At 40.4% G+C, this 22741-nt stretch overlaps 2 protein-coding genes across 4 annotated transcripts in view; one reads left to right on the top strand and one right to left on the bottom strand.

The window, feature by feature from the left end:
* LOC143177146 (zwei Ig domain protein zig-8) overlaps positions 1-22741 on the top strand; it is a 368390-nt gene that overhangs the window by 97563 nt on the left and 248086 nt on the right. The gene's annotated exons all lie outside the window — the stretch shown is intronic.
* LOC143177186 (uncharacterized) overlaps positions 20918-22741 on the bottom strand; it is an 87093-nt gene continuing 85269 nt past the window's right edge. The window contains exon 2 of the mRNA XM_076375011.1: positions 20918-21075. Coding sequence (XP_076231126.1) covers positions 20973-21075 — 103 coding nt within the window. The 3' untranslated portion in view covers positions 20918-20972. The remainder of the gene's footprint in view (positions 21076-22741) is intronic.

Genomic DNA, 22741 nt, shown 5'->3' on the forward strand with positions numbered 1-22741 from the left:
AACAGAATCAGTGAAAATTTCGCGAGATTCCAAGCGACGAGCATTTAACAGGGCGAGCGTGTACGTTTCCTTTACAGAGAGCCCACAAACCCGCAGCCTTTGACTCGAAACAGCGGCTTATTTTACCACCGCAAAATATATACCGCTGTCTGTGGCGCAAACGCGACGGCGCGTCTGGCTTTGTCAGTGGAAACGCCGATAATGAAAGCTGCAATTAATCCTGTACCGTGAGTTTCGCGAAGTCAAGATACCTCATCGCGAACATTTTTCGCTCGACAGAAAAAAAGAAGGGTTTGCCTTTATTTCGGTCGCTTTAGCGAGCTGTACTTCTTCTTTTTCACTTCTCCTTTCTCTGCTCGACGTCGCCTATTTCGCATTTTTTCAAACACCTTCCTCTGGATTCTAGTCACTTGATCGCAGATGGTCGTAGCGTTGCATAAAACCTGCTGTTAAGAGACTGGCAAAGGATTAAAAAGTTCATGTTAAAGGCGTTGCTTGGTATTTTTTAATAACACTTCAATCATGACACTTTCTAGTTTGGAATTTAAACAATCAATTTCTTTTGCATTTTCAACTTTGAAGGTTTAAAAAAATTTATAAATTTGAACGTTGGAATATTTGAGCATTTCTGAATTTTTTTAGTTTATTAAATTAGAAATTTTAGGTATATTAATAGTGTTTCAAGGAAGCAGTCAATTTTCAGGTATATCAGAACGTCTGGTACTCTGTACATATCTAAACCATGAAACTTGAAACTCGAAATGCATGCATTTGGAAGTAGTTTGCGATAGAAACGCCATCCAAGAAAACAAGACGCGAGACTTCCCCTTGAAGGAAACGGGCCATTGTTAACAGTTTCCACTGAAATTTGCAGCGAGTAACAGATGGCAGGCTCCAGAAGAGGAAAGAGAAAGGAATTTCCTTCCGTTGGCAAAATATTGCAAACGCAATCGACAACTTTGTAAGCGTGTTCAGCGACGCTCGCGAAGCAATATTGGCAAAGATGCGAGAGTGTTTTTGCCATTTTACCAATCAATTTGGAACCTTTGCAATAGACAGCATCCGTTTCTAAAAAAAAACTGTGCAAACGTAAGGTTTTTACGTGGAAAGTATGACAACGTTTCTGAACTTTTTCTTGTGCACAATTTGTTCCGTCAGCATGGAAAGCCAATAGAAAAATCCTGTTTTTCTAATCGATTGACCAAAGTTGTACCTCTCTGATTTACCTCTAAAATCTCTTACGTAAACTGGTGGTACTTCGAAACTAAAATACACATATTTGATAAGTTGAAACAGGGCGTATTGACAAACGAATTTTTTCGATTAATTAGAAACAACGTAAAATGGAAAAAAAATTAAAATATATTTCGTTGTCTGCCTGATAATCAATTAAAACAATCAAATAAAATCTTGAAAGCAGAAGAGAGAGGGCAGGGCACGTACAAAATAGGGGCAACAGAAAAAACAAATTTAAAAGTTGAGAAAAAAATCATTGGTCACTAATGATGACCACTGGTCATCGATCAGCTGCCCACTGGTCAGAGGAGTCCAGGGTGGATGTAGGGTGGGTGTAGGTTGGGTGCAGGGGTCCTTCCAGGATCCCAAGGAGGGTCCACACCTGCCAGAGGACCCACGCCGAGTGAGACACTCATGTTCCTGCAGAGGTATTTATACTCTCTCGTGGAAGAAGAGTACCAATCAGAAAAGATCATCTGGTGGTAGGAATTTCAAGATTAATCTAACGAGCAATATTTTGCGAAATATTAAACGGTACACGTACCGTTTTCCAAACAATAGCTTGTAGTTATCAGTTAGCAAACGTGGAAATTATTATTTTTCCGTCCGTTATTCTTCTAAACCTCGACTCAGCCCTGTGCATCTGCAAACTCCCTGACAGGCAAGATTAAACAAAATGAATCCTCTGAAACGCACAACTAACCGCAGTCTTTCCTCGTCACTCGCATTAAACTTCCTCAGAGCCGACCTCCTATTGGCAATTTCATTAAATCCGTGAGGCTGTGCGGCGCGTTTAGTGGCAGTTTGCGGCGTGCTTCTCTTGCTTGGGGCGAAGACCGGCCGAAAAATACGAGCGCGCTGGGAAACATGCCGGCCTCGTAATTAACCAGCCAGAAAGATTAAAGAGGTTGGAAAACCCTTTTCCCTTGTTCCTTTGTGGCGTGGCTGCAGGACGTTGCCTCTTATTTAGGCGGCCCAGCCACCGACATACGCTGCGAACACCAACCAGACTCTTTGCTGTGCTTGTGCGCTTTCCCTGGCTTTTCCTCCTCGGTGCTCGACCCCCTCGGAGATTCCTCGCGATTCCCACAACCGACCCGCGATCTCGGAAATTGAGTGCGTCGTTGGAATCGACGGTGAAAGCACCCTGGGGATCGGGGGGGGCCACCTACGAAAACTTCTCGGTCTGTTCGTGGCATTATCGAGGCTCGGTTACCAGAGTTAGGGGACTAAACGCCGCCGTCCTGGCAAGTGGGACGCTTAGAATCTTCTTTGTTTCCGCTTTCTTCCACCTTTGTTTCGGACAATGGATGAAAGCGTTCCTTAGAAAGAGAGAAAGGGAGATCAAGCGTTTCCTCGAAGGAGTTCAGTTCTTGCGATTTGGATCGTCTGTGATATCTGTAAGGTTGTAGTGGTACTCTAAAATACAGGGGAATCGGTAGTAAAGGGAATAACAGTCACGTTCGAGTCTCTGTTTTCGCGGTACTTAGATATGACTGCATACCGCTAGGCCAATTTACTCGAGTTTCATTGCTTGTGGTTTATATTCAGTATTTCTACCGAACGTATACTCTTATTCATTTCTTCTTTGAATCTGCACAGAGATTCTCGCTATTTTCTTCTTCCCTTTCCTCTCATCTGTATTCAACTTCTTTCTGTGAACAAACACTATGATACAGATCAATATGAGGTAAACGTTTTAATATTTGGATGCGTATGTCAAACGTCCCTGTAAGTGGACAACATTTACTGAGTATTTTTATACTCAGTATAAAATATACTATTTTTCGTTTTTATTAGATAGGTTTATAGAATTTAGGCTCAAGATTAAATAAACAACTAACCTAGACACAGTCCTCCACAGTCCATAATTCGAGGGTTAAGATAGCCACTAAGGCTAGTCCATCCAACACTTAAAATCTACTATTAGATATATAAAATTAGCGTTAGTGTCTAAGTATCTCGACACAGCTAGCTACTGAGACACCTGCCTTAACTCACAAATGACCCAGACACAGTCCTCCAGAGTCCACAAATCAAGGGTTAAAATCCACACTAAGGTTAGCCGACTTACTTCACGCAGAACACCTAGAATCTAGAATCTAGAACAAGATGAAAGGAACCGAAGGGACAAAACTGGCGGAAAAAATTCAATTTAAGAGATCCTTGAATTTGCTAAAATTCTGTTCCATTACCGGGATTGCTATTCATTACGAAGATTATCTCGGAGCATGCCCCTCTCTTGTTTGACTTTTCAATGTTATCGCTCCCTCGCTCGCGTCGTTCGTTTAAACGAGAGAATTTCTTTAGCGAACGCGTCAACATTTTTCGGTCGAACTGTCGCGTGACATTTTTGCGGGGCACAATGCGCAGCTGCATTTCGTTATTACTGCACGGCTCGATAATACGGTGCGTGCACCGACTCCTCTGCTACACTTGTTGGTTTGAAATATCGGAAACGGAAACTTGGATAGCGGCGCTGCCGTTCGAACTTCGTTCACACCATTTTGACGGTATAGGAGTCACGTCTATGCATTATTCATATCGGGAGGGATGAGAGCGAGATACATTGTGCTTACGAACATCAATATGCGTACTCCGAGATGCCCTTATTTCCAGTCAAAGAGTATCTGCGGCGAGCTGCTCGGCCACCCGTGCGAAAGACTATCGACGAATTGATAACGACTGCGTTTCTCGTGCATCTTAAAATACTGATTCCTTTGACTTTCATGGATTCCTTGTTGCAGTTGATGCAAGTAATTGTGCTTGATTCTAATTTAATCTTGTGGTTACTGGGGTCGTCTATACAGGGTGTTTCTGAACAACACGGCGTAACTTTAAGGGGTGATTCTAGATATTAATATAAAACGAAAATTAAGAATAAAGGTTTCGTGTCTGAGGCTTCGTTTGTTAGTTATAAGCGTCTAAAGAATTTTTGGAAGCCACCAAAACTGAGCTCGCGTGGAGGCCTCGAGCAGTGGTTGCCTGATGAACCTCAGGGCACTTACCTTTGAACCATGGTTCAGGAAACGTATTCTTACGCGTAGTGTTATTTTATTTTTAGCGTATACATAAATTTAATTATACAGTATATTAATTATAAAGTAATTTTGCATATTGAATTAATTAGTGACGCTGTGCCAGCAGAATGATATTCATTGTCGAAGGTTTTGATGGGATTTTAATCAGAACATGTGTGGCTTTTATTTGGTCCATCGGTCCACCATTTATTCGACGCATTGATAAGAAAAATAATGAATGTTTGAACGATGAGCAGTCCCGACGTAGCCGATAGATAATGAGAATAAAATTATTGTTTGCGTTGAATCTCGCTAAAGCGACGCTGATATGGCGAACGGTGATGTATTAAAACGTTTCTGCGATATTTCATGGATGTATCATAACTCTGTTTTAGTACTCCATTTTTCCTGTTCCGTGTGCAGCCTTTCCCTCATCGTTTGTAACTTTATGGTTTTCGGTAATCCAACCAGAATTCACAATAATTTACGATGTTTGTTAACGATTTGATGCCTCGATATTTACAATTATAGCTGTGATAAAAGCTTCGGGAGAAATATCATGAACATTTTTACTGATTGCTTGCTACGATACTATGATTAAATCTCTTTTTTTCATGCGAGATGCATGAATTAATTATCACCTTTTTACCACTTCAAGAATTCATAATTCACATTTACCTTGTCAGAACCAAAATTGTTAGATAAATGTTTACTAAGGCAATGATAGACATTAACTCTAAATTAGTAGGGTATCTATTCTGTAACATAATAGAATTGTACCACTATAATTCCACTAGAAATTTGATTAATAGTAGTATGAAAAAAAGTTATAAGTTATGAGTTTACTAACCTCTGTAAGCTATTTAAATATAATATTCATACTAAATATTAAAAATTCAATTAATATAGATACTGTCACCCCAGCATATCACCTAAGGGTTGAAATTATCCGAAATTGTGCCATGAAGTAAATATCGAGAACTTAAATAGAATGGAATATCGCTGAAAAAGGAGGGTTGACCGAACTTTTCTGAACGTAGCAATGCATTCTTGTGGTAATAAAAAATAACGAGCTCAACGCTGTAAGTGCTCGTCAGTCTTACATCGATATGGCCGAACGAAAGATAGAGAAAACTTTCTTTCATTCAATTCCTCGACGGATGCATCGAGATTGCCGCGGTATTTTGACTGCAATAAGGTCGGCGGTTTCTTTGTCGACAATAAGTTGGAAAGCAATAAATGGCGAAATAGCACCAGGTTGAATATGTTTCGGTAAAGAGCCAAGAGAAATTGCACTCCCCGAGGATCGAGGCAAAGAACTAGGGCAAACTGTTCGATTGAAAAAAAAAAAGAGAGAAATCCTTCTATTAGCAGATTCAATTAAAAATCGTATTTGTCGTGAAGCTTGCGAATCCCCTTTTCTTTTATCTGTTGAAAAAAGTTATAGCTTTGTAAATTTTTTTTATTACACAGTGAAAAAGTACTTCGTGTATTGAAGCAACTATAGCGAGAAGAAAATTTTCACAGAATAAGTTTGCCATTTGTGGTTGACTGATAATTTGTAGAACAAACACATTTAGCAACAGCTTTAACTACGATTATTAATTTAAGTGAATTTATTTTTGCTTTCAGGTAAGTCCTGAATTTTCAACGTCAGCATCCGTTCCACTGGAACAAAAGAGCGATACTTTCCGTGAGTACACGCTAATCTGAATATTTCTGAAATATCGATTATAAAATTCTACGCGTCCTACTTTTGCTCTGAAAAATCACGAAAATTGTTTGTAACTCAATTTCACCGGAGATATCAATACTATGAAAACAGAGCAATACAAGTTAATTAATTCCCATTAGATTCGTATTGACACTGAGCATTTCGCGCAGATTAACAAAATCATTTTCGCCGGTCGACTGGCCATCGATAATGTTTAATGTTTGCCTTTCCTCAGTACACAATCGAGATTTCAGCCAATACGAAAATAGAGCTGTGCAAACACTTGTTCCGCGGAATTCGAAGAACGCAGTTCCGCTTGGCAATTCTTCCTAAACTGCATTTCCCATGAAATCGTTTGGAAACGCTAAATTCGCTATTTATATTCTCCCGACACACAACGAAGAGGGAAGTGACGGTTGAAGAAGGGTTGGAAGGAGGCTAACAGACCTTACGATCTTTGGTTAAATCTAGAATAGCGTCGAATCGGGAGGCGTGAATGACGCGTGTAACTGCGTTCTTCAACGCCCCTCGGATAAGATCGTTTACGAGGAGATTTCGATGCCTTCCGAGGGCGAAATTTCCTATTTATATGCTCGTATGCATCTGGGATTAGGGTACTACTGCCTCGAAACGTTATCATACATATGTGACCGTATCTACGTCAGATAGTCAAAATTCTTGAATCTTTTTTAGCAAACAAAGCAGAGGATGGTGGAATTTTCGCGGGATTTTATTATCTATATATACGTTTCAACTCCTAGGTGTTTTACATAAACCACGTATCGTATAATACGTAGATAGGGTAGCTTGTTATTCGCTATTTAATCTGAGAACAGTCAGACGCGGAATATTTAATGAATATGGTGGATTTTTAAGTCATTATAGCTTTAGAAGATTGAAAGCAGGATTGCCAAAATAAGAATTTCGTTTAAAATCTACCTAAAGTAACTGTGAAATATGTCTGACTTGGCGGCTTATTCTACTGTCGCGATACTGGCCTGGTCAGACGTAACTATGCCAGTAGAATAAGTCTAGTCAGACATACTTCAGACGTATTTCAAGTAACTTCTCAATAATTAATAACTAGAAAATGAAGACCATTGCTTTTGGTCTTATATTATCATGTAGAACCATTCTTTCAAAATCTCTGACACTCTGTATCTATAGCGTTACACACATGTGGAGCACATTGCAGTCCAGATTCTGAAAATATATCAGCTTTTGCATTAAAACAACGGACACTAGAAATAGATCCTACTAAAGTAGAATCAAGAACAAAAATAGTTTTCACAGTTAACTGACGTTCACTGTGCATCGATGAGTCGCTGTATCTCTATATCAAATCTGAGATTCGATTCACCTTTCAATTTTCTCTGTTCCTCTTCGATCATCTGCAATTAGCTTTGAAGAAATATCGTGTTTATCGACCCGTTTCATGTTGCGTTTCACTCATACACTTTCGCGTGATGACGTGCTGACGAAAATACTGTTCTCATCGTTCTGTGTAAAGGGATCACACGGTGATGCGTATCAATATTTCAACCACGTTCTGTCAGGGTGCAATAGTTTGTACCATTCGCTCGTAGCATTTCAATATTTTTCTCAAAGGCGGGCAAAGCTATGCCAGTTTCAATTTACTACCCCTGTGGTTTGACCAAGCGCGTTCTCCGCGAAGAACGCGGCTCGAAATTAGAAATTTCACTCGCCTCGACCGCGTTAATTCGCTGAAAAAGGATTCGTCCCCGCGAATCGGGGGCGCGAACGATTTTTCGAGCAATTTCGGCGAAATTGAAACAGAAAGGACCGAAGAAAAAAGGTGTTCTCTAAAAAAAAGGGGGAGAAATAAAATTGCACGCGAATCGAAGTGAATTTCAACCTAAAACAATGGCGCGCGGCTTCGAATTCGCAAACGAAACGTGGAAAATTGCGCAAAGGTTGATCGCTGGCCCACGAAATCCGTTGAACGAATTCAGCGTTTAACCGAATTCCGATCGTCCCCCAGAAATTACCACCTTTCGCGTTCCTTTATTGCGCGTAATCCTTTTGTCAAGGGGAAATTAATTTACAGAATCAACATAGAGATAAGGAGGACACGAATGTATGTGCAAACAATGCCGCGGCCAGTCGAGCCGGCAGTCCGAGTTGAATGTTCACAGTGTGTTGATATCCCGAGCACAAAAGCTTAACATCGTTTATTTCTATAATAGAGTCGAGCCAAAGAAACTTCTCCCAAGGATAGTGCTCGCTTCTGAAGTTCCTTGCTCCTTTTTGTTTTTGGGTCAAAGAGGGTCGTGACACCATGAAAATTGAAAGAGAAAATTACCTGGTGAAAAAACGATAATTAACTTTCTTTGACTGTGCTTGCTGGTGGTAACAGATTCATGGAACAGGCGTATGACAAACGTTGTTCGTTGAATTTTAATTAATTAAGTGCCCTTTTATAAATATGTTCTTGCGAAGTTTTGAAGGAAATCTGAAACATATATTTCTGTAAATATTCATGAGTCAAAGTTACCTTTCATCGAGCCTGTGAATGATATTCATCTGTACCAGAGAATTTCTCTAATTTTTAATATAAATTCAATTTTTGCTTGCTAGATTATGCAAGCTCCTTCATTTTTTCAATCTTTCAATCTTTCTTTCGCCAACACGGTACGCGATTCTCGGCTAATATGATGTTATGAAGAATCAAAATCAGTGTAGCATGGTTTATAACTACTCGAAGAAACGGGGTTAACAGCCACGGAAATTGCCTTTTTATTTTCCGCTGTAGTGCCCTGAGTAGCATCTAAAACGATAAACAATCTGATCCTTGATAATGCTTTCATCCTTGCAATCTTCGAATCAGTTGCGTCATCGCTTGCTTCAGGGTGGCTGGGATGGAATATTTTTAAGGAGTTAATGGGTTGCGAGAATCGATACGTTCGAAACGTCGTTAGCAACAGCCGCATTGAATTCCGAGAACCACTTCTACTGGCGTCCAACCGCTCATAATACGGCGACGAAATGACATCGCGGTTTCCGGCTGAATTGAGAGATCAAATGAACGACCACCAGAGGAATAATTGAAAACCTGTGACTAAAATCACAAGTGGCATCCGTTCATAAGATGGTCATGGCCATTTAGTCGCCCCTTTCATTTCCTCCGTTCCATTGATTCTTGTCTCGATAAACAGCCTACCTTGATGGAGTTACGTGCTTTCAATCCGATCAATTTTTAATATTTTAAAAGAATACAATAAAGGCTGTCGATCGAGGGAAAAATCACAGTGCTCTTGAAATAGATCTATTATCAATGTTTAATTAATATTAGGACACTGTTCACTGTATCCTGATGTATCCTGTCGAAATGTGAGTAGTAACGAAACATTTTTGATATAGATTTCCAAAGGAGAACTAGAAATGTAGGGGAAATAAACAGGTGTTTGGTGCTTTACTGTTAAAGAATATTTAGTATATAAAAATAGAGATACAAGTTTGTAAGCTGTACTCGACTATGAACTACACTCGATTACACACGACACTCTTCAACATTCACTCAAATACATTTCATTCGCACTTCACTCACTGAAATCGTTCATCTAGCAACAATGATTCTTATGGACAAGCATACGAGCTCGTTCATATACCACAGAAATATCATCTATAAATTTCCATACTTTAATTTTCGACGATCTACAAACTTTCGAAATTTATTTTTCACCATTACCCTCAGCTTGTTAAAAATCGCAGAGCCGAGGAAGGAGGGAGCAGTTACTACTCCCCACCTATTTTTCGAGGGAGCCACGGCGATCTTATCCCGGGTAATCTCACTTGGAGCACTTCCGGTCGATCAGCCGCGCCATCGCCATCGGCACCGCCACTTTCGTGGCGCTATCTGCAACTTATCTGAACGATTTCTTCTCGTTCGATCGCGTCCCAGCGGCCCTTATGAATCTCTCTTCTCTGGACGCTGCTCGCTGGAAACTTCCACTGGTTATCGTGAAGTGGACTCTTAAGGGACACCCGAGGCTACCCTCCAGCCCGCTGACTTCGATATCTCCACGGAAACCGCTCGAAGCATTAACCTGCACTCGTTAAGAAGGAGAACGAGGCGAAACGAGACGGTCAGGCAGTCGAGGCTGCGGCTAGGGTGGCCCAAGTCGATGCTGGTCGGCTCGACGATGGAGGGAACGAGCGATGGTGATCGCAAATTGAACGAAGCCCCGTGGGCATGGTATGATGAACCGATGGGGGATGAAACGGCCAGATCCAACCGAGGTGCACCCTCTTCTTGTAGCTCGGTCCTCAGATTGACGAAACGTGGAAAAAAAGGGGGACAGGAATCTGATGTAGTGGTGGCTCCTTTGAGACAAGGAATCACTGCTGGAGTTGCGATCCCGTGGGGTGGTCGAATCGCAAGGGTCGTCGGCTGGAAATTTTAAATGACGCGCCGTTTACAAACGCCGCGTTACTGCTTTTCTTTCTTTTCCACGTCGCCGTGGTTGTCATTTATGAACGAGTTCCTGGGAAGGTTGAACAGTTTCGAGAAGGTCTTTCGCACGCAGTGTCGATTGAAATATGTCGGTCGTAGATCGACTCGTTCGAAGGGAAGGGAAGGATGTGACGTGGACCTTTGAGGAAATGAATCGACCACTTTCCAGGCGAGTTGTCAAAGCTCTGGCGTTCTTGATAGAGAACTGTAACGTGGGCTTAATGGAAATATTATTTACAGAGATACATAAATAAGTGAAGTTTTATATCTTTATATCATAACCTTTTATTATAACAGGATTATTAGGCCACGATATATTTCACTCAGAGAATTGTTATTTCCAGATCTACCATCAACGTTCAGATTGAACCCCAGGAAGACTTAATTCCAGAAAATTTACGCTCGGAACTTCGCCCAAGACAAATTTGCGGAAATTTATTCCCCGACTTCTCGCTCGACTTAATTCGCCCGTTAATTAGGACAAAGGACCTTCCAAATTTAGCGCGACACACTTCGCGATTGCTCTCCAGTGGAGTGCAGTCCAACGTGTCCTTTTACTGCCAGTAGAAAATTGTTTCGTTATCAGGCCGAGGGACGCGGTGCCGTGCATCAGATTCCAGGCGTCGCGTCCCGTTAACGCCGCTGGAAAATAATTTCAATGGGATCCGCGCCAAGAATCTTGGTCGGGATGGTAGGCTGAAAGTGCACCGTAATCTGCATTGTATTACCGCTCGCGGCTTTACCAGAGCCGCGATAAGAAGCTCCCACTGGTGTCGATAGCACAAATTCACTGAACACACCAGATTTAAAACTTTAAGCGATACTTTCTTGGTGATTTTTCCATGCACTCTTCTTTACTTACATTCCTAAATTTCGTGTTTCTAATTATAGAATTAATAACACTTTTTAGATTATTAATAGAAATCGAGAGGTTTTCGATACAATAATCGATGATCACTGTAGAAGTATAACATTACTGAGTTGAAGACTACTTAATTTTTAAATAAAGAAAAATGAAGGCAACTTTGTAGAAGTAGCAGTAGACTAAAGTGGCGATGAGTTATAATTTCGTAAGTCGTGAAGGAAAAATCAGTTGTTTGCATGCTAGATAGTAGAAACAGTGCTAAGAGGAAAAGTAGTTACCAAGTTTTCTACAATTGTTTTCTTGAAACGTTGGTCAGATAAAAGGTGAAATTCCGACGCTAGGAAAAGTAACTCATCCAATCTTCTCGGTGGTCGAGGGGAACACTTTAAGGGCAACGAGTTGGGGATTCTTGGAATTGTGAGTGGTAGATTCCAGAAATTGTGCTCGACTCCTGACAGCATAGCTGACTGATGTTGTGTGCCGGAATTTGGAATACAGTAAGTTGTAGTTTATAGGGAGACACTTCGCGTCAACATGAGATTTTCCTGATTCGTAAAGGCTTAGAAAAAGTAGTTTTATCACAAAGGAATATAGAGGCGGACGATTGAAAAAAAAATATTGCTTGTTTTTCTCAGTCCTACTACATATTTTGCAGGAAGGAAGTCTGACTAGAGCGTGGTGTTTGTTCGACGCGCGCGTCAATTCCAATCGGTTCAACCTAGGCGAGGACAGGGAGAAAAAAGGCAGAGAGCCAAAAATATTATTCAATTAGCTGATGAAACGGGCTTGAAATTCGTTAGACCGTGTAACCTGACCCAAGGAATTTAATTCATAATATCGTCTCGCGATTCGTGACGAGCAAGTGAAGCGTCGGCAGTAACTGCATTGTCGGTTTAATTAAATAAGACATCTATCCTCCCAGGTGTAGAAGTTTATCGACCCGAAAATTCGTGTTCCACTTTCTTTCTCGTAACTTTCTCCCCTTCCTCTGTCTCGCGTTGTCGTGAAGTAATCTGAGTTTCAGTTATAATTAATTCATCTTTTCGCATCGAGGTTAAATTTCTTGCTGAATTCTGTTTGAATCCACTTCAGAATGTTACTTCAGTAAGATCACTAGAGAATTTGTATGCAATTGTTTCGATAACAGAACGCAATGAATTTAATCATTAATCTATCGTACATCAGATATGATAAAACAAATATATTGAAGTTATTAGATTTTCTCAGTATCGAATATGTGAAATGTTATCGGAAGATGTGACTAGAGTTGGAAAAAGGAAGACTGAGTAAGAGAGAGAAGAGATATGTAATTTGAATTCGTAAGTAGTAGAAGAGTGATTATAGTCAGACATCGCTCGAACGTCGTACCTCAGGCAATACGTGTATCTGCAATCATTTCATATGTGCATTATTTTGAAAGCTGTTGCAAGTGAATATTTTCCACTTTAATAAAAGCTTCCATAACGCATGCACATTTATCGGTAAGCTTGTTCAAAATTCCTCATTGATTACCACTTTATATTCGATCCAACTTTTATCAGATTATACAGTTATTTGAACTCTATCCAGAACTCTTTCCAACGAACTATTTCACAGATTTTTAACTCACTGTACCATAGCAAACTCTCTTAGAAATTATATCGTTCAGGAACTTATTATTTAGAAGTCTTTTGAGAATTCAGTAATTTCATAAAAATACAATTCTACATAATTACTACTTTGTAGGGAATTTACATCTGGTAATAATCTAAAGTTAGTTATTGCTTAAAAGCTGTTCACTAGAATAACACATTCCACTACCAATTTATCGATTCACTGTTGCCCTATTTGGGGACGAAAGGGCTCCAAAGCCAGTGTCAAATCTTTTCTGTGAAAACGCGACGAACCAAACGTTGACGAACCCCACGTTCCCCAGAGCTCGCGTCGGTAAACACGTCGAGGGTCGGCAGGCAGGAACTTGTTCTAGTCAGCTATTTCAAAACGTCGAAACTTGGTGGAAGCGATTTAATACCTGGTCCCCGACAGGTTTAGCGAATTACTCGTCGGACGTGTTACCACGTTCTCGCAATAGCGAAACGACGATCAACTGGCATCCTAAATCGCACGTGGTTCGTCTCGCTTAGTCCTTTCTCTTTTCCTCTCTAGTTCGAAACTACCGGGAATCATGTAAATCATCGTGAGCCATTGTCTATAGATTGTTCGTCTGTTTCCGATACGCTGTAATAAATAATCCAATGTTGTTGACCTATGTCGTCGTTTGTTTTTCAACGTGAATATCCATCAAAGCGGTTGGGTTTGTTTTTCAAACAGCTTACAGCTCGTTTCAGAAAATTGGTTCGATGACTGATTCTGGTGATAAAAAGTAGCTGACTCTCTGGGATATCATATCATTTGTTTAATGTTGAAGTTCTGTACATACGGTGGTATTAAAGGATAAATTTTTAGAGTAACCACATTTTTAAAGCGTCACAGCGAAGATGTATTTGGTGTTTGAATTAGTTAACACAGTTTGAATAAAAGTGTAGCTTATTTATTTATTATTCATTATTTTAAGTACCATTTCACTCATGGATGTTAACAAATATTGCAGGTGGCAGTTACTTCATTTTGAGGGTAGGATCGTTAACGTGTTACATCGCGTGTAATACGAAAGAGAATGCATGCATACGTGCTTTACACAATGCTAGTAATAATTATGGTACTAAATATTGACTATGTTCGGATGTGTACATTGGATTTAGATGTAATAAGATTATAACATTGTATTATAGGAGATAAATACAATAAATTCACGTATTTACACCGAGATCATTAACTGTTGACTGTGACTAGATGTTAATGTTATTTCTACTATAATTGAAAATTTCAAAATTTACGAATACAATGTTGAAAATCTCTTCTTCTAAATTCGTTACAATATTTACTGATCCTGAGACTAATTGCTACCTCATCAAATTTCAAGTAATTGCTAGCCTCGCAAGCCAGAGAACTCCCAAGGAGAAGCGTCTAAGAAATTGAAGCGTCGATATACCCCAACGCAACGCGCCTTAGCCTGCCTTCCCTTTTTCGTTGTCATCGAATTACCACTAGGGAAATAGGGGTTTGTTTATCTACGTGACTACGCGGCTGAAAAGTCACTTTGATTAAACGTGCCGATTAGCCAACAGAATGGCATGATAAATTAAAGAGAAACGCTTAGCCTATGCCAATTACGTGCCAATGTCCTTGTCGAGAATCTAGTTAAGATTCTCGTTCCACTGTCTGACTTAAAAGCACACGTCATTAAACTCAGCGTGGCCAAAGCTACTAGCAAGAAATATATTTCGTCTTTCCCTCGTGATTAAAGTTCATTCCACGTGCTATGATTATTAAATATACAATATAGGGTTGATTAATTGTGGGTTATGGAACTCATTTATATTGTCAATGGGTAGAAAAAATGAATTTATGATCTCTTCAACTATTTCTAGTAGAAAACTTGCAATTTTTACAAGCAATGGCGCAACAGAATTCTACTTCAGTTTAGTAATTAAATTATACCAAATGGTTCATACCATAAACTACAAATAAAAACAGTATTTAACATAGAAGCATACACAGTTAGAGATAATGGAATTTAGCAACTGGTAATACAGCGTCCCAAAACTTTCTCAAAACTATGTTTCTCGTACTCATGAACGTACTACATCAACAATTCGACTAACAAAAATAAAATTTAAAAAGTGCGTTTCATAAAACTCCTAAATAAAAAACAAAGCAATTGTAAAAGCAAAGAGGTACGAAAATGTATAACTCGTACCGACACTAGTTTATTTAACCAAAAATAGAACGAAATAAGATGGAAAAAGCATGTAATCGATCATAAGAAAAATGGTAATGTTGTCGCTGTTTTTAGCCTTGAAGGTGTACATAACCCTTTAAAGTTAGAAGTTTCGCGCGGAGAGCTTTCAGCTTCATCGCGGGTGGATGGCGCGTGTTACTTAACGCGCGCGAGTTCCGTTCTCCTCGGAGCTTTTAATACGGACGTTAATGTCGCCACGCATTGTGGCCGCGCGGCAGTTTTAAATTACGGTCGCGGCCGTATCTCCTGAATAGCAAATAATAGCGGCGTATAAACCCAGCGGGCGTTGGTTGCGACGTGCAAGCGATGCAATTAAAGAGAGCCCACTCGCGCGCGCGGACTTTTCAGCCACTGTCCTCTCGGCCGCCCCGCCGTATACCTGCGTCATTTGCAAGAACGATAAAACCAGAGACGGAGGAGGGGGGAGGACTTGCTTATCCCCGCGGATGCTTCCGTCTGACAATGCCCGCTCTCGGGACATTTTTATCTGACAAGCAAATGGTTCGCGATCGCGAGCGTAACGAGTGCTCTCCAAGAAATATGAACTTTCGTTCGTTGACTCGCGTCTTGCGCCTCGGTGGTCAGGATATTGAATGGAAGTGGGTTTATTTCAAGGAGGAAGCTCCTGCGCCATCTTCCAGAGTATGAAAAGTTTCCATTTGTAAGTAGGATATACTGGGACTTCACGTTTTCCTTATTTACTTTATTATGCCGAGGTAGAAGTGAATCAGTTATAGAAATTCTTGTTTATGGGAAAGCTGAATGTATTTGCATCTTGATTTACGTGGTTTTAGACGGGACCTCAGTTCTGATAGCGATGTAAATGTTAAATTATTGCGTATATGAACTTCTATTTGCTACCTACGTGAAATCTATTCTCCAAAAATGTCCCATTTATTTAGAAACACCCTGTATAAATCCATAATTCCTTAACTCCTCCGTAACTCAGTAACCCGCTCTTCAATTAATTTCCCCAGAGCGACGCAAAAAGCTGCGGAGCGCAAAGAATTGACAGAATATCCGGTCGTCGAATTGACAGAAATATCCGTCGCAGAAATCCCGCGGCCCATTCGCAGCCCATCCCGAGCGAGTCCTTTGATCCGCCATTCACTCGGTTCACCCGTAATTCCGCGACGCGTCACGGCCGCTTCGGTTTCGCGCGTCGCGTCTTCCGCATTGAATCATCGCGCTGGGCTCCATCGATTGTACACGCCAGGCTTCGCGGTACATCAGGCGCACTTTGTGCGCGTGAATCGATCCGCGGCAGGTTTTGACATCAGGAGCCCCCGAGAGGATCCGGTGGCTCCGATAAATCGTCGCGCCCATTGTTCGCGAGGATGGATCTGGGACGATCGTTCCGTTTTGGCACGGCCACGGTGGACTCGCCGCGGGCTCGTTATTCTTTTCATTGGATAGGGCTCTCGCTGCTCTCCCCGTGCATATCATTTCGTCCCATTGCCCCTCGGCGGCTGACTGATCGTGCAGATCCTTTGCGGACGCGCGAACACGCTCCTCCGTTTCGTGTTTTCCCATCCGACCATTGTTTCGGTTTCTCGTCTCCGAGACGGAAGAGGCAACGCCGCGTCGGCCCGTGGAGCAGAAAGCTCCGAGTTCGGAGCGATTGGCTGGCAGATTGAGCGGAAAATGTCTAGCTTACAATGTCACGCCGCCAACCCTTTTTCCACTTTTCTTTCCTCTTTCCTTCGTTCACCGCTGCGACTATTTTTTCGTTTCCTCTCTACTAGATACGTCACCCTTCCTTGTGCCGGTTCTGGCAGCGGGGAAGAAAACCTGATCGACCTCCTTTGTTCGCGGTTTTTTATCTGCCCCGAGCGTCCGTCCAATTAAAGGGAAAGTTCTGCCTCAGGAACTACTGGGACAGCTGGTTCGCTCGTGCTTCCTACGATTTCCCACGGAAACTCGGCCTCCAAGATCTTGTTACAGTTAAATTAGCTGGGGAGATGGACAATTTATTTCCATAGTTTCTGCGCGTCCTCGATACCGAGTTTCTGATTTGCGATTGGTTTTGGGGGTTGGGACTCGATGTGAGTTGGAGGATGATCATCCCGCTAGCTTGCTAACTCAAAGCAGTGCTTCTGTGGAAACATGGGAGAGGGATTTTATTGCGTCTTAAGAGGCCCACAGAGCCTCTTCTGCGCTTCTTATCTGAAAATCGACAAGCCCTACGTACAAACACGGTATTCGTGCTGTGATGTTTTTGTGGCTACCCTGTCTTTGACTCTTCAACCGAAAGGATCTCCCCTGTACCATTTCTTCTTAAGACTAGAACTGCCAAACCTGTCAAAGTGACAGGTATGATTATTCTTTATACAAACTTTATTTCTTTCTCAATTAATGCTGAAGAATTGAAAAAGAATATATGAATAAACATTACTTCTGTAAATTACAAATCTTCTCAAACATTTGTAATTGCAGCACATCGTTAAAAATAGACATAGATTAACCATAATAGTTTCAGAGTTAAATATTACACAATTCATAAACCATTAAAGTTGAACCCACAGAAGGCAATCCTTCCTACAATAGTCTCACCCACTGAACTCCACAGACAAATCTCTCAAAATTCACTCCCAGTCGATAACTTATAGCTAAGCTTTCACGTCCCAACAATACCAGGCACCTCAGTATTCTCCAGTCTCAGCAGTGTCATTAAAAGGCACCGCCTAAATATAAACTTAGCGTCGACGAACGATCCCCCAGCTGCATCCGAGGAATAGCGTTCATGAATTAGCCATGCAACTAACTGCAAGTAGGATTTAATTAAGCCAGTGGTCAGCCGGTTATAGCGAACCTTTGCGACCGCGGCATTATCTCGCGGGATCGTCAAAGCGAAACGGATAAATTACAGCGGCAGATTAACGAATTTCTGTAGACACGGTCTGGACATTTCTAAGTTGTATCGGGGATCGGTGATCGAGATCGGTGCCAGCCGATGCAGATTTTTTTTACGGTGCCATAAATTCCCGCGCGGAACGATGGGTAGGGAAGCGTAGCCGTGGCAAAAATATTTTTGCGAGCCGAAATACGACCGTCTATAAAGTTCGACCGCAGTTTATCGATTCGTTGCGCTATCGTCTCCCTTGACCGGGCAGCTGGCAACCTAACGTCGACGATAACGTAAGAGAACCGACGGCGTTTCACTGCCCGTTCGATGACGTTATCGCCCTTCAAATTCGGGCGACGACGTCGTCAGCCCTTGGCGTGATTCGATCTCTGGTGGGGATCGACGTCGAAGCTATTTTTCAGACACGATTTATGCTGATTTGATGGTCGTTGAGGATGAGTTTCAACCCTGAGCAGGTATAGTGGGATTATGGTATTTCTATTAACTGAGATTTTAATATGTATTATGTAAAATATTAAGGAATAATTTGCAGAATAAATTGAGGAATTGTGAATTTTTTCGGAGGGTATCTTACATTTTTTTTTTTTTTTTTTGGTAGAGAGTAATACGAATATTATGCTGGCTGAGGGTTAATAAATTGGAAAGTGCTTGGAGCAGTAGATATAGTCACATTAGAATTTATGCCAGGCCTTTCATAATGGTTCTCATTTCCAATAATTTTAATTAAGAGTATTTCTATAGAAATCCTTTATAATTAAATCCATAGCGGTATAAATTAATAAATTAATAATAAATTAATAGTACTTTATAACCATGTTAATGAAATTGTCAGCCGTATACATCTAACGCGGCAGTTAATTTATTACAGAGGTTTATTAATGCCAGAGAGTGCAGTTATTTTGTAATGTCTCGTATGAGTGACATTATGAATTAAAATGTTCAAAGCTCCGCTTTCCATAGTCCCTTTTCCATCTCGAAAGATTAGTTCAATAGTTTGAAACTCGGGCTTTTCGTATCATATTCAATCGTCCTCGATCGACACTGGTCCATATATCAGTTTTCAAAGTATCGAAGTCTGTCCATTCGGGATGATAAATTTCGTTCTCCTCTCTCACTTTTCAAGACCATCGAATTCTTCCCAGCATCAAAGAACCCACTAACGACCCTCGGGGCAATCGTCTCCAATCAGTAACACCGTGTCGAAGATTCTTATCAAAGATTCATGAAAGCATGCGTCCTAGGATCGTGAATATCGCTATTCAGAAAGGGTATCCTGAACGTTTACGTTCATCCATTCCTATAGCGTTCTAGCTTCTCGTATTCCGTCTGCTAGAGGTGAATTCGCAGTAGCAGATACCGTGTAGGGATTAGAAGTACAGCAATATGGTATTTGACGTAGTGGGCTCACAGCATTTGTACTACTTCACTTTTAATGCCCGATGTGTAAAAAAAGGAATTACTTATAGATAATAATAATTTGAAAAGCTGTCGATTTTTTGATGATACAACAAATATTTTACATTTAATTCGAATGGTATCGAGGGATCACTATACTGTAAGGAATGTTTTTTTCAAAGTCTCAAATAAAATATTTTTTATATCATCACAGTTGAAATAGATATATAGGTAGCCTCATTTAAATGGACCACCCTGTAGTATAAGAGACACATCGATTCAGTTAGCAGTTATGACTATCTTGACCAATAACACGCTACGTCTGAAAGTGCATGTGAAGTCAGGTAATTCTATCTACTGTAACCATATAGACACACATTTTTTCAAAATGCTTTTTTCAAGCTCCGTACAGTACGCCAGAAGGTATCAGTGAAAAGGTTAAGAGGCCTCTATGTTCTATTAATTACTCTTCCATTAAGCGCGTACATGAATCAGTGTTCTAAATCGCCACAGTGTCAGTGTAAGTCTTCTTTTCGTGAGAAACACGCGAAAACTCTCAACGAAACGTCAGGTTCCAGTTTCTGTTTGCAAGAGATGCCAGCCACGAATTTCTCTCTCGCCATTGACCACGTTCAAGGCTCGACGATAGCGAATAGTTTGATATCGCAGTCTTTGGGCAGCAGCGTAGCGCATGGATCGCCAGACAATGGAGAACGAATGAGTTCCGAACGATCGGTCCATTTTCAGAGCAAGTGCCCTCCTCGGTCTTCCTATCGCTTGGAAATTCGAGAGAGCGTTCGGTTCTGCGAAAACTTGAACAGCTACTTAGTTGGGGTCAGTATCGCTTGTTTCCTTTTTGTTCTGCGTTGCGTCGACTAATGTTGGCTTCTGGAGCTATATAGTTGGAAAGTTAGGCGAATTAAACTCGGTCAGTTTTCGGAAATTGTTTAATATAGGTTGATGTTAGGAATTATTGAAAATTGTTAGTGTTAATATGGTAGATCAGTTAATTTTTTTAAAGCAATTATTTTCTGCTATTTCACTAGTCTTTGATTGATGAAATAATAAGTGACTCATTTATAAAGTAGGTACTTTTTTTTATTTGAAAGACAATTTTATAAATAAGTTAATACGTATGTACAGTGGCTAATTTATTCGGTTAATTTTAAGGTAGATGCAAATTAGACCAAAACAGCGGTATGGTATCTGTAAAAATGAAGACAGCAAGATGTACACAATCCTGAAGTGTTTGCGTATCAGCAATTGCTGTTGTTCCTTCTAATTTACATATTTGTACAAGTAACGAGAAGCATAAGGTCCATGTTTCGTACCAAATGTTATCAAGCGAACAGAGAGTGTAGGAACAGTACACACCACTTGTATTTTAAAATAAGAAACATTTTACTGGTTCACATAATATATTTTCCACGTATTTTTCAGCTATCATAATATTAAAACAAGTCGGTTATTCCAAAGTTGCAATATTCTTTGTCAAAGTCGTGAATATACTCTTATATTCCACGCATATCAAGATTAAAAATCAGCTTTTCATCTCATCCACTTAATGCGATACAGACTCTCGAGGAAGGTTCGTCTCAAGGTCGATTTCTTCTTTCATAAAAACCAGGAAACTCATGTCACTGAATCCCACTTCCCTAGGCTTCCTGCTGAAGAAAAGAAAGACATCAAAGTCATCAGAAATTGAGTAACCTCAAGTAACTACTCCATCAAAATATAGACAGCGAATTAGGTCTCGAAATCTATAAATTCCGCGTCATGTTCGTACCACTCGTAATTAATGATCCGTCAAGACGAGCCAAACGCGTTGCCGAAAAGAAATGGATGGAAGAAAGTGTTGGAAAGGTTTTCCAAAGAAACCCTCGATCTTTTGCAACGCATTAAATCTAGTATAACGGATAGAACCAGAAGGAAAATTCAGACATCTCAAAGTCGGTAGATTCAACGTATTCTCATTTCTTCTTTATCTCGTTTCAGTCTCATTTCGATGCCAACAGACGTAACACACCGAGTAACTAGATATGGGAATGCTAATTACCCATTATTAATCACCCCTTCGAATATTGGAACGAACACTGATTGTACCGATTAAACTTCTATACAGGATTTCGGTTCGATTACAGCGTAGCGATGGCTGGACTACGAGCTTAACCACATTTCGATCGAATCACCCACCTCGTCGAGATCGCCAGCTCGTCTGATACAGGGCGACAAAGGAAAGAATTCGAGCGGTATCCTTGCGAAATTGGAACGTGTCGCGGTTAAGCCGCGATCGATCCCTCTTAAGTAGAACTCTGCTACTTTTGTAGTATTCTCAACGTGTCGCTAACTTGTTACGCGAGTTAGCTCATTGCATAGTCGAGTTGGTCATTCTTTTTATTGTATTATAGAGATCGATTGTCGTTACGTTGATTGGGCGTGCAACTGTGCACTTCAAATAATAATTGACGAGATAGGCTAAATAATAAACTTACTGTTAGAAAATTTAAAAAATTGAAGAGTTTTAGTATTTGAATTTTTGAATATTTGAATATTTGAATATTTGAATTTTTGAATTTTTGAATTTTTGAATTTTTGAATTTTTGAATTTTTGAATTTTTGAATTTTTGAATTTTTGAATTTTTGAATTTTTGAATTTTTGAATTCTTGAATTTTTGAATATTTAAAAATTTGAAAATGTGCAAACATCCTACATACGAAAATATCCAAAATATTGGAAACAAATCCGAAACAGCACAATGACTAGGCAATTGCTTCAAATCGATCAGATAAGTGAATACCGAACTATGCACATAGAACCGAATACGATACTTCATTGAAAGTTGAAGTGCAATAGAATCCCGTTTTTAAAGTGTAGAAGCAGATTTGTGATCGTTTGAATAGACGCGTTTGAGGGCGTGCTTTGTCACGACTGCAACCACAGGGAATATTGATAGTGGTCTGATCTCTCAGAATCGTTCGATTTTGGCCCCTTTGTTTTAAAGCGATACCCTCGACAGAGCATTTTCAACAAAGCAAGACAGAACGAAAACTCGTTTGAATTTCTGCTACAGAGTCATTGAAAATTCCAGTGAAATCCTGTGCGCTCGCATAGAGGGTATAAATTACGAAAAATTGTATCTTTTGTTTCATAAGGGATCGAGAAAACGTTAAATCAAACTCCTATTGCATTAAAAAAGTAACGAACGATGTAGGAGAGAATTTTAGTTCCAGATGAGAATCGGGTGCAGTAATATTTTACATAGACGAACGAGCAGCATCTAACGCATTTCACATCGCGCGCGGGTAAACTGTGCGCATAGAAGTTAATAA

The sequence above is a fragment of the Calliopsis andreniformis genome, chromosome 3 (assembly GCF_051401765.1).
Source record: "Calliopsis andreniformis isolate RMS-2024a chromosome 3, iyCalAndr_principal, whole genome shotgun sequence".
Taxonomy (NCBI): Eukaryota; Metazoa; Arthropoda; class Insecta; order Hymenoptera; family Andrenidae; genus Calliopsis; species Calliopsis andreniformis.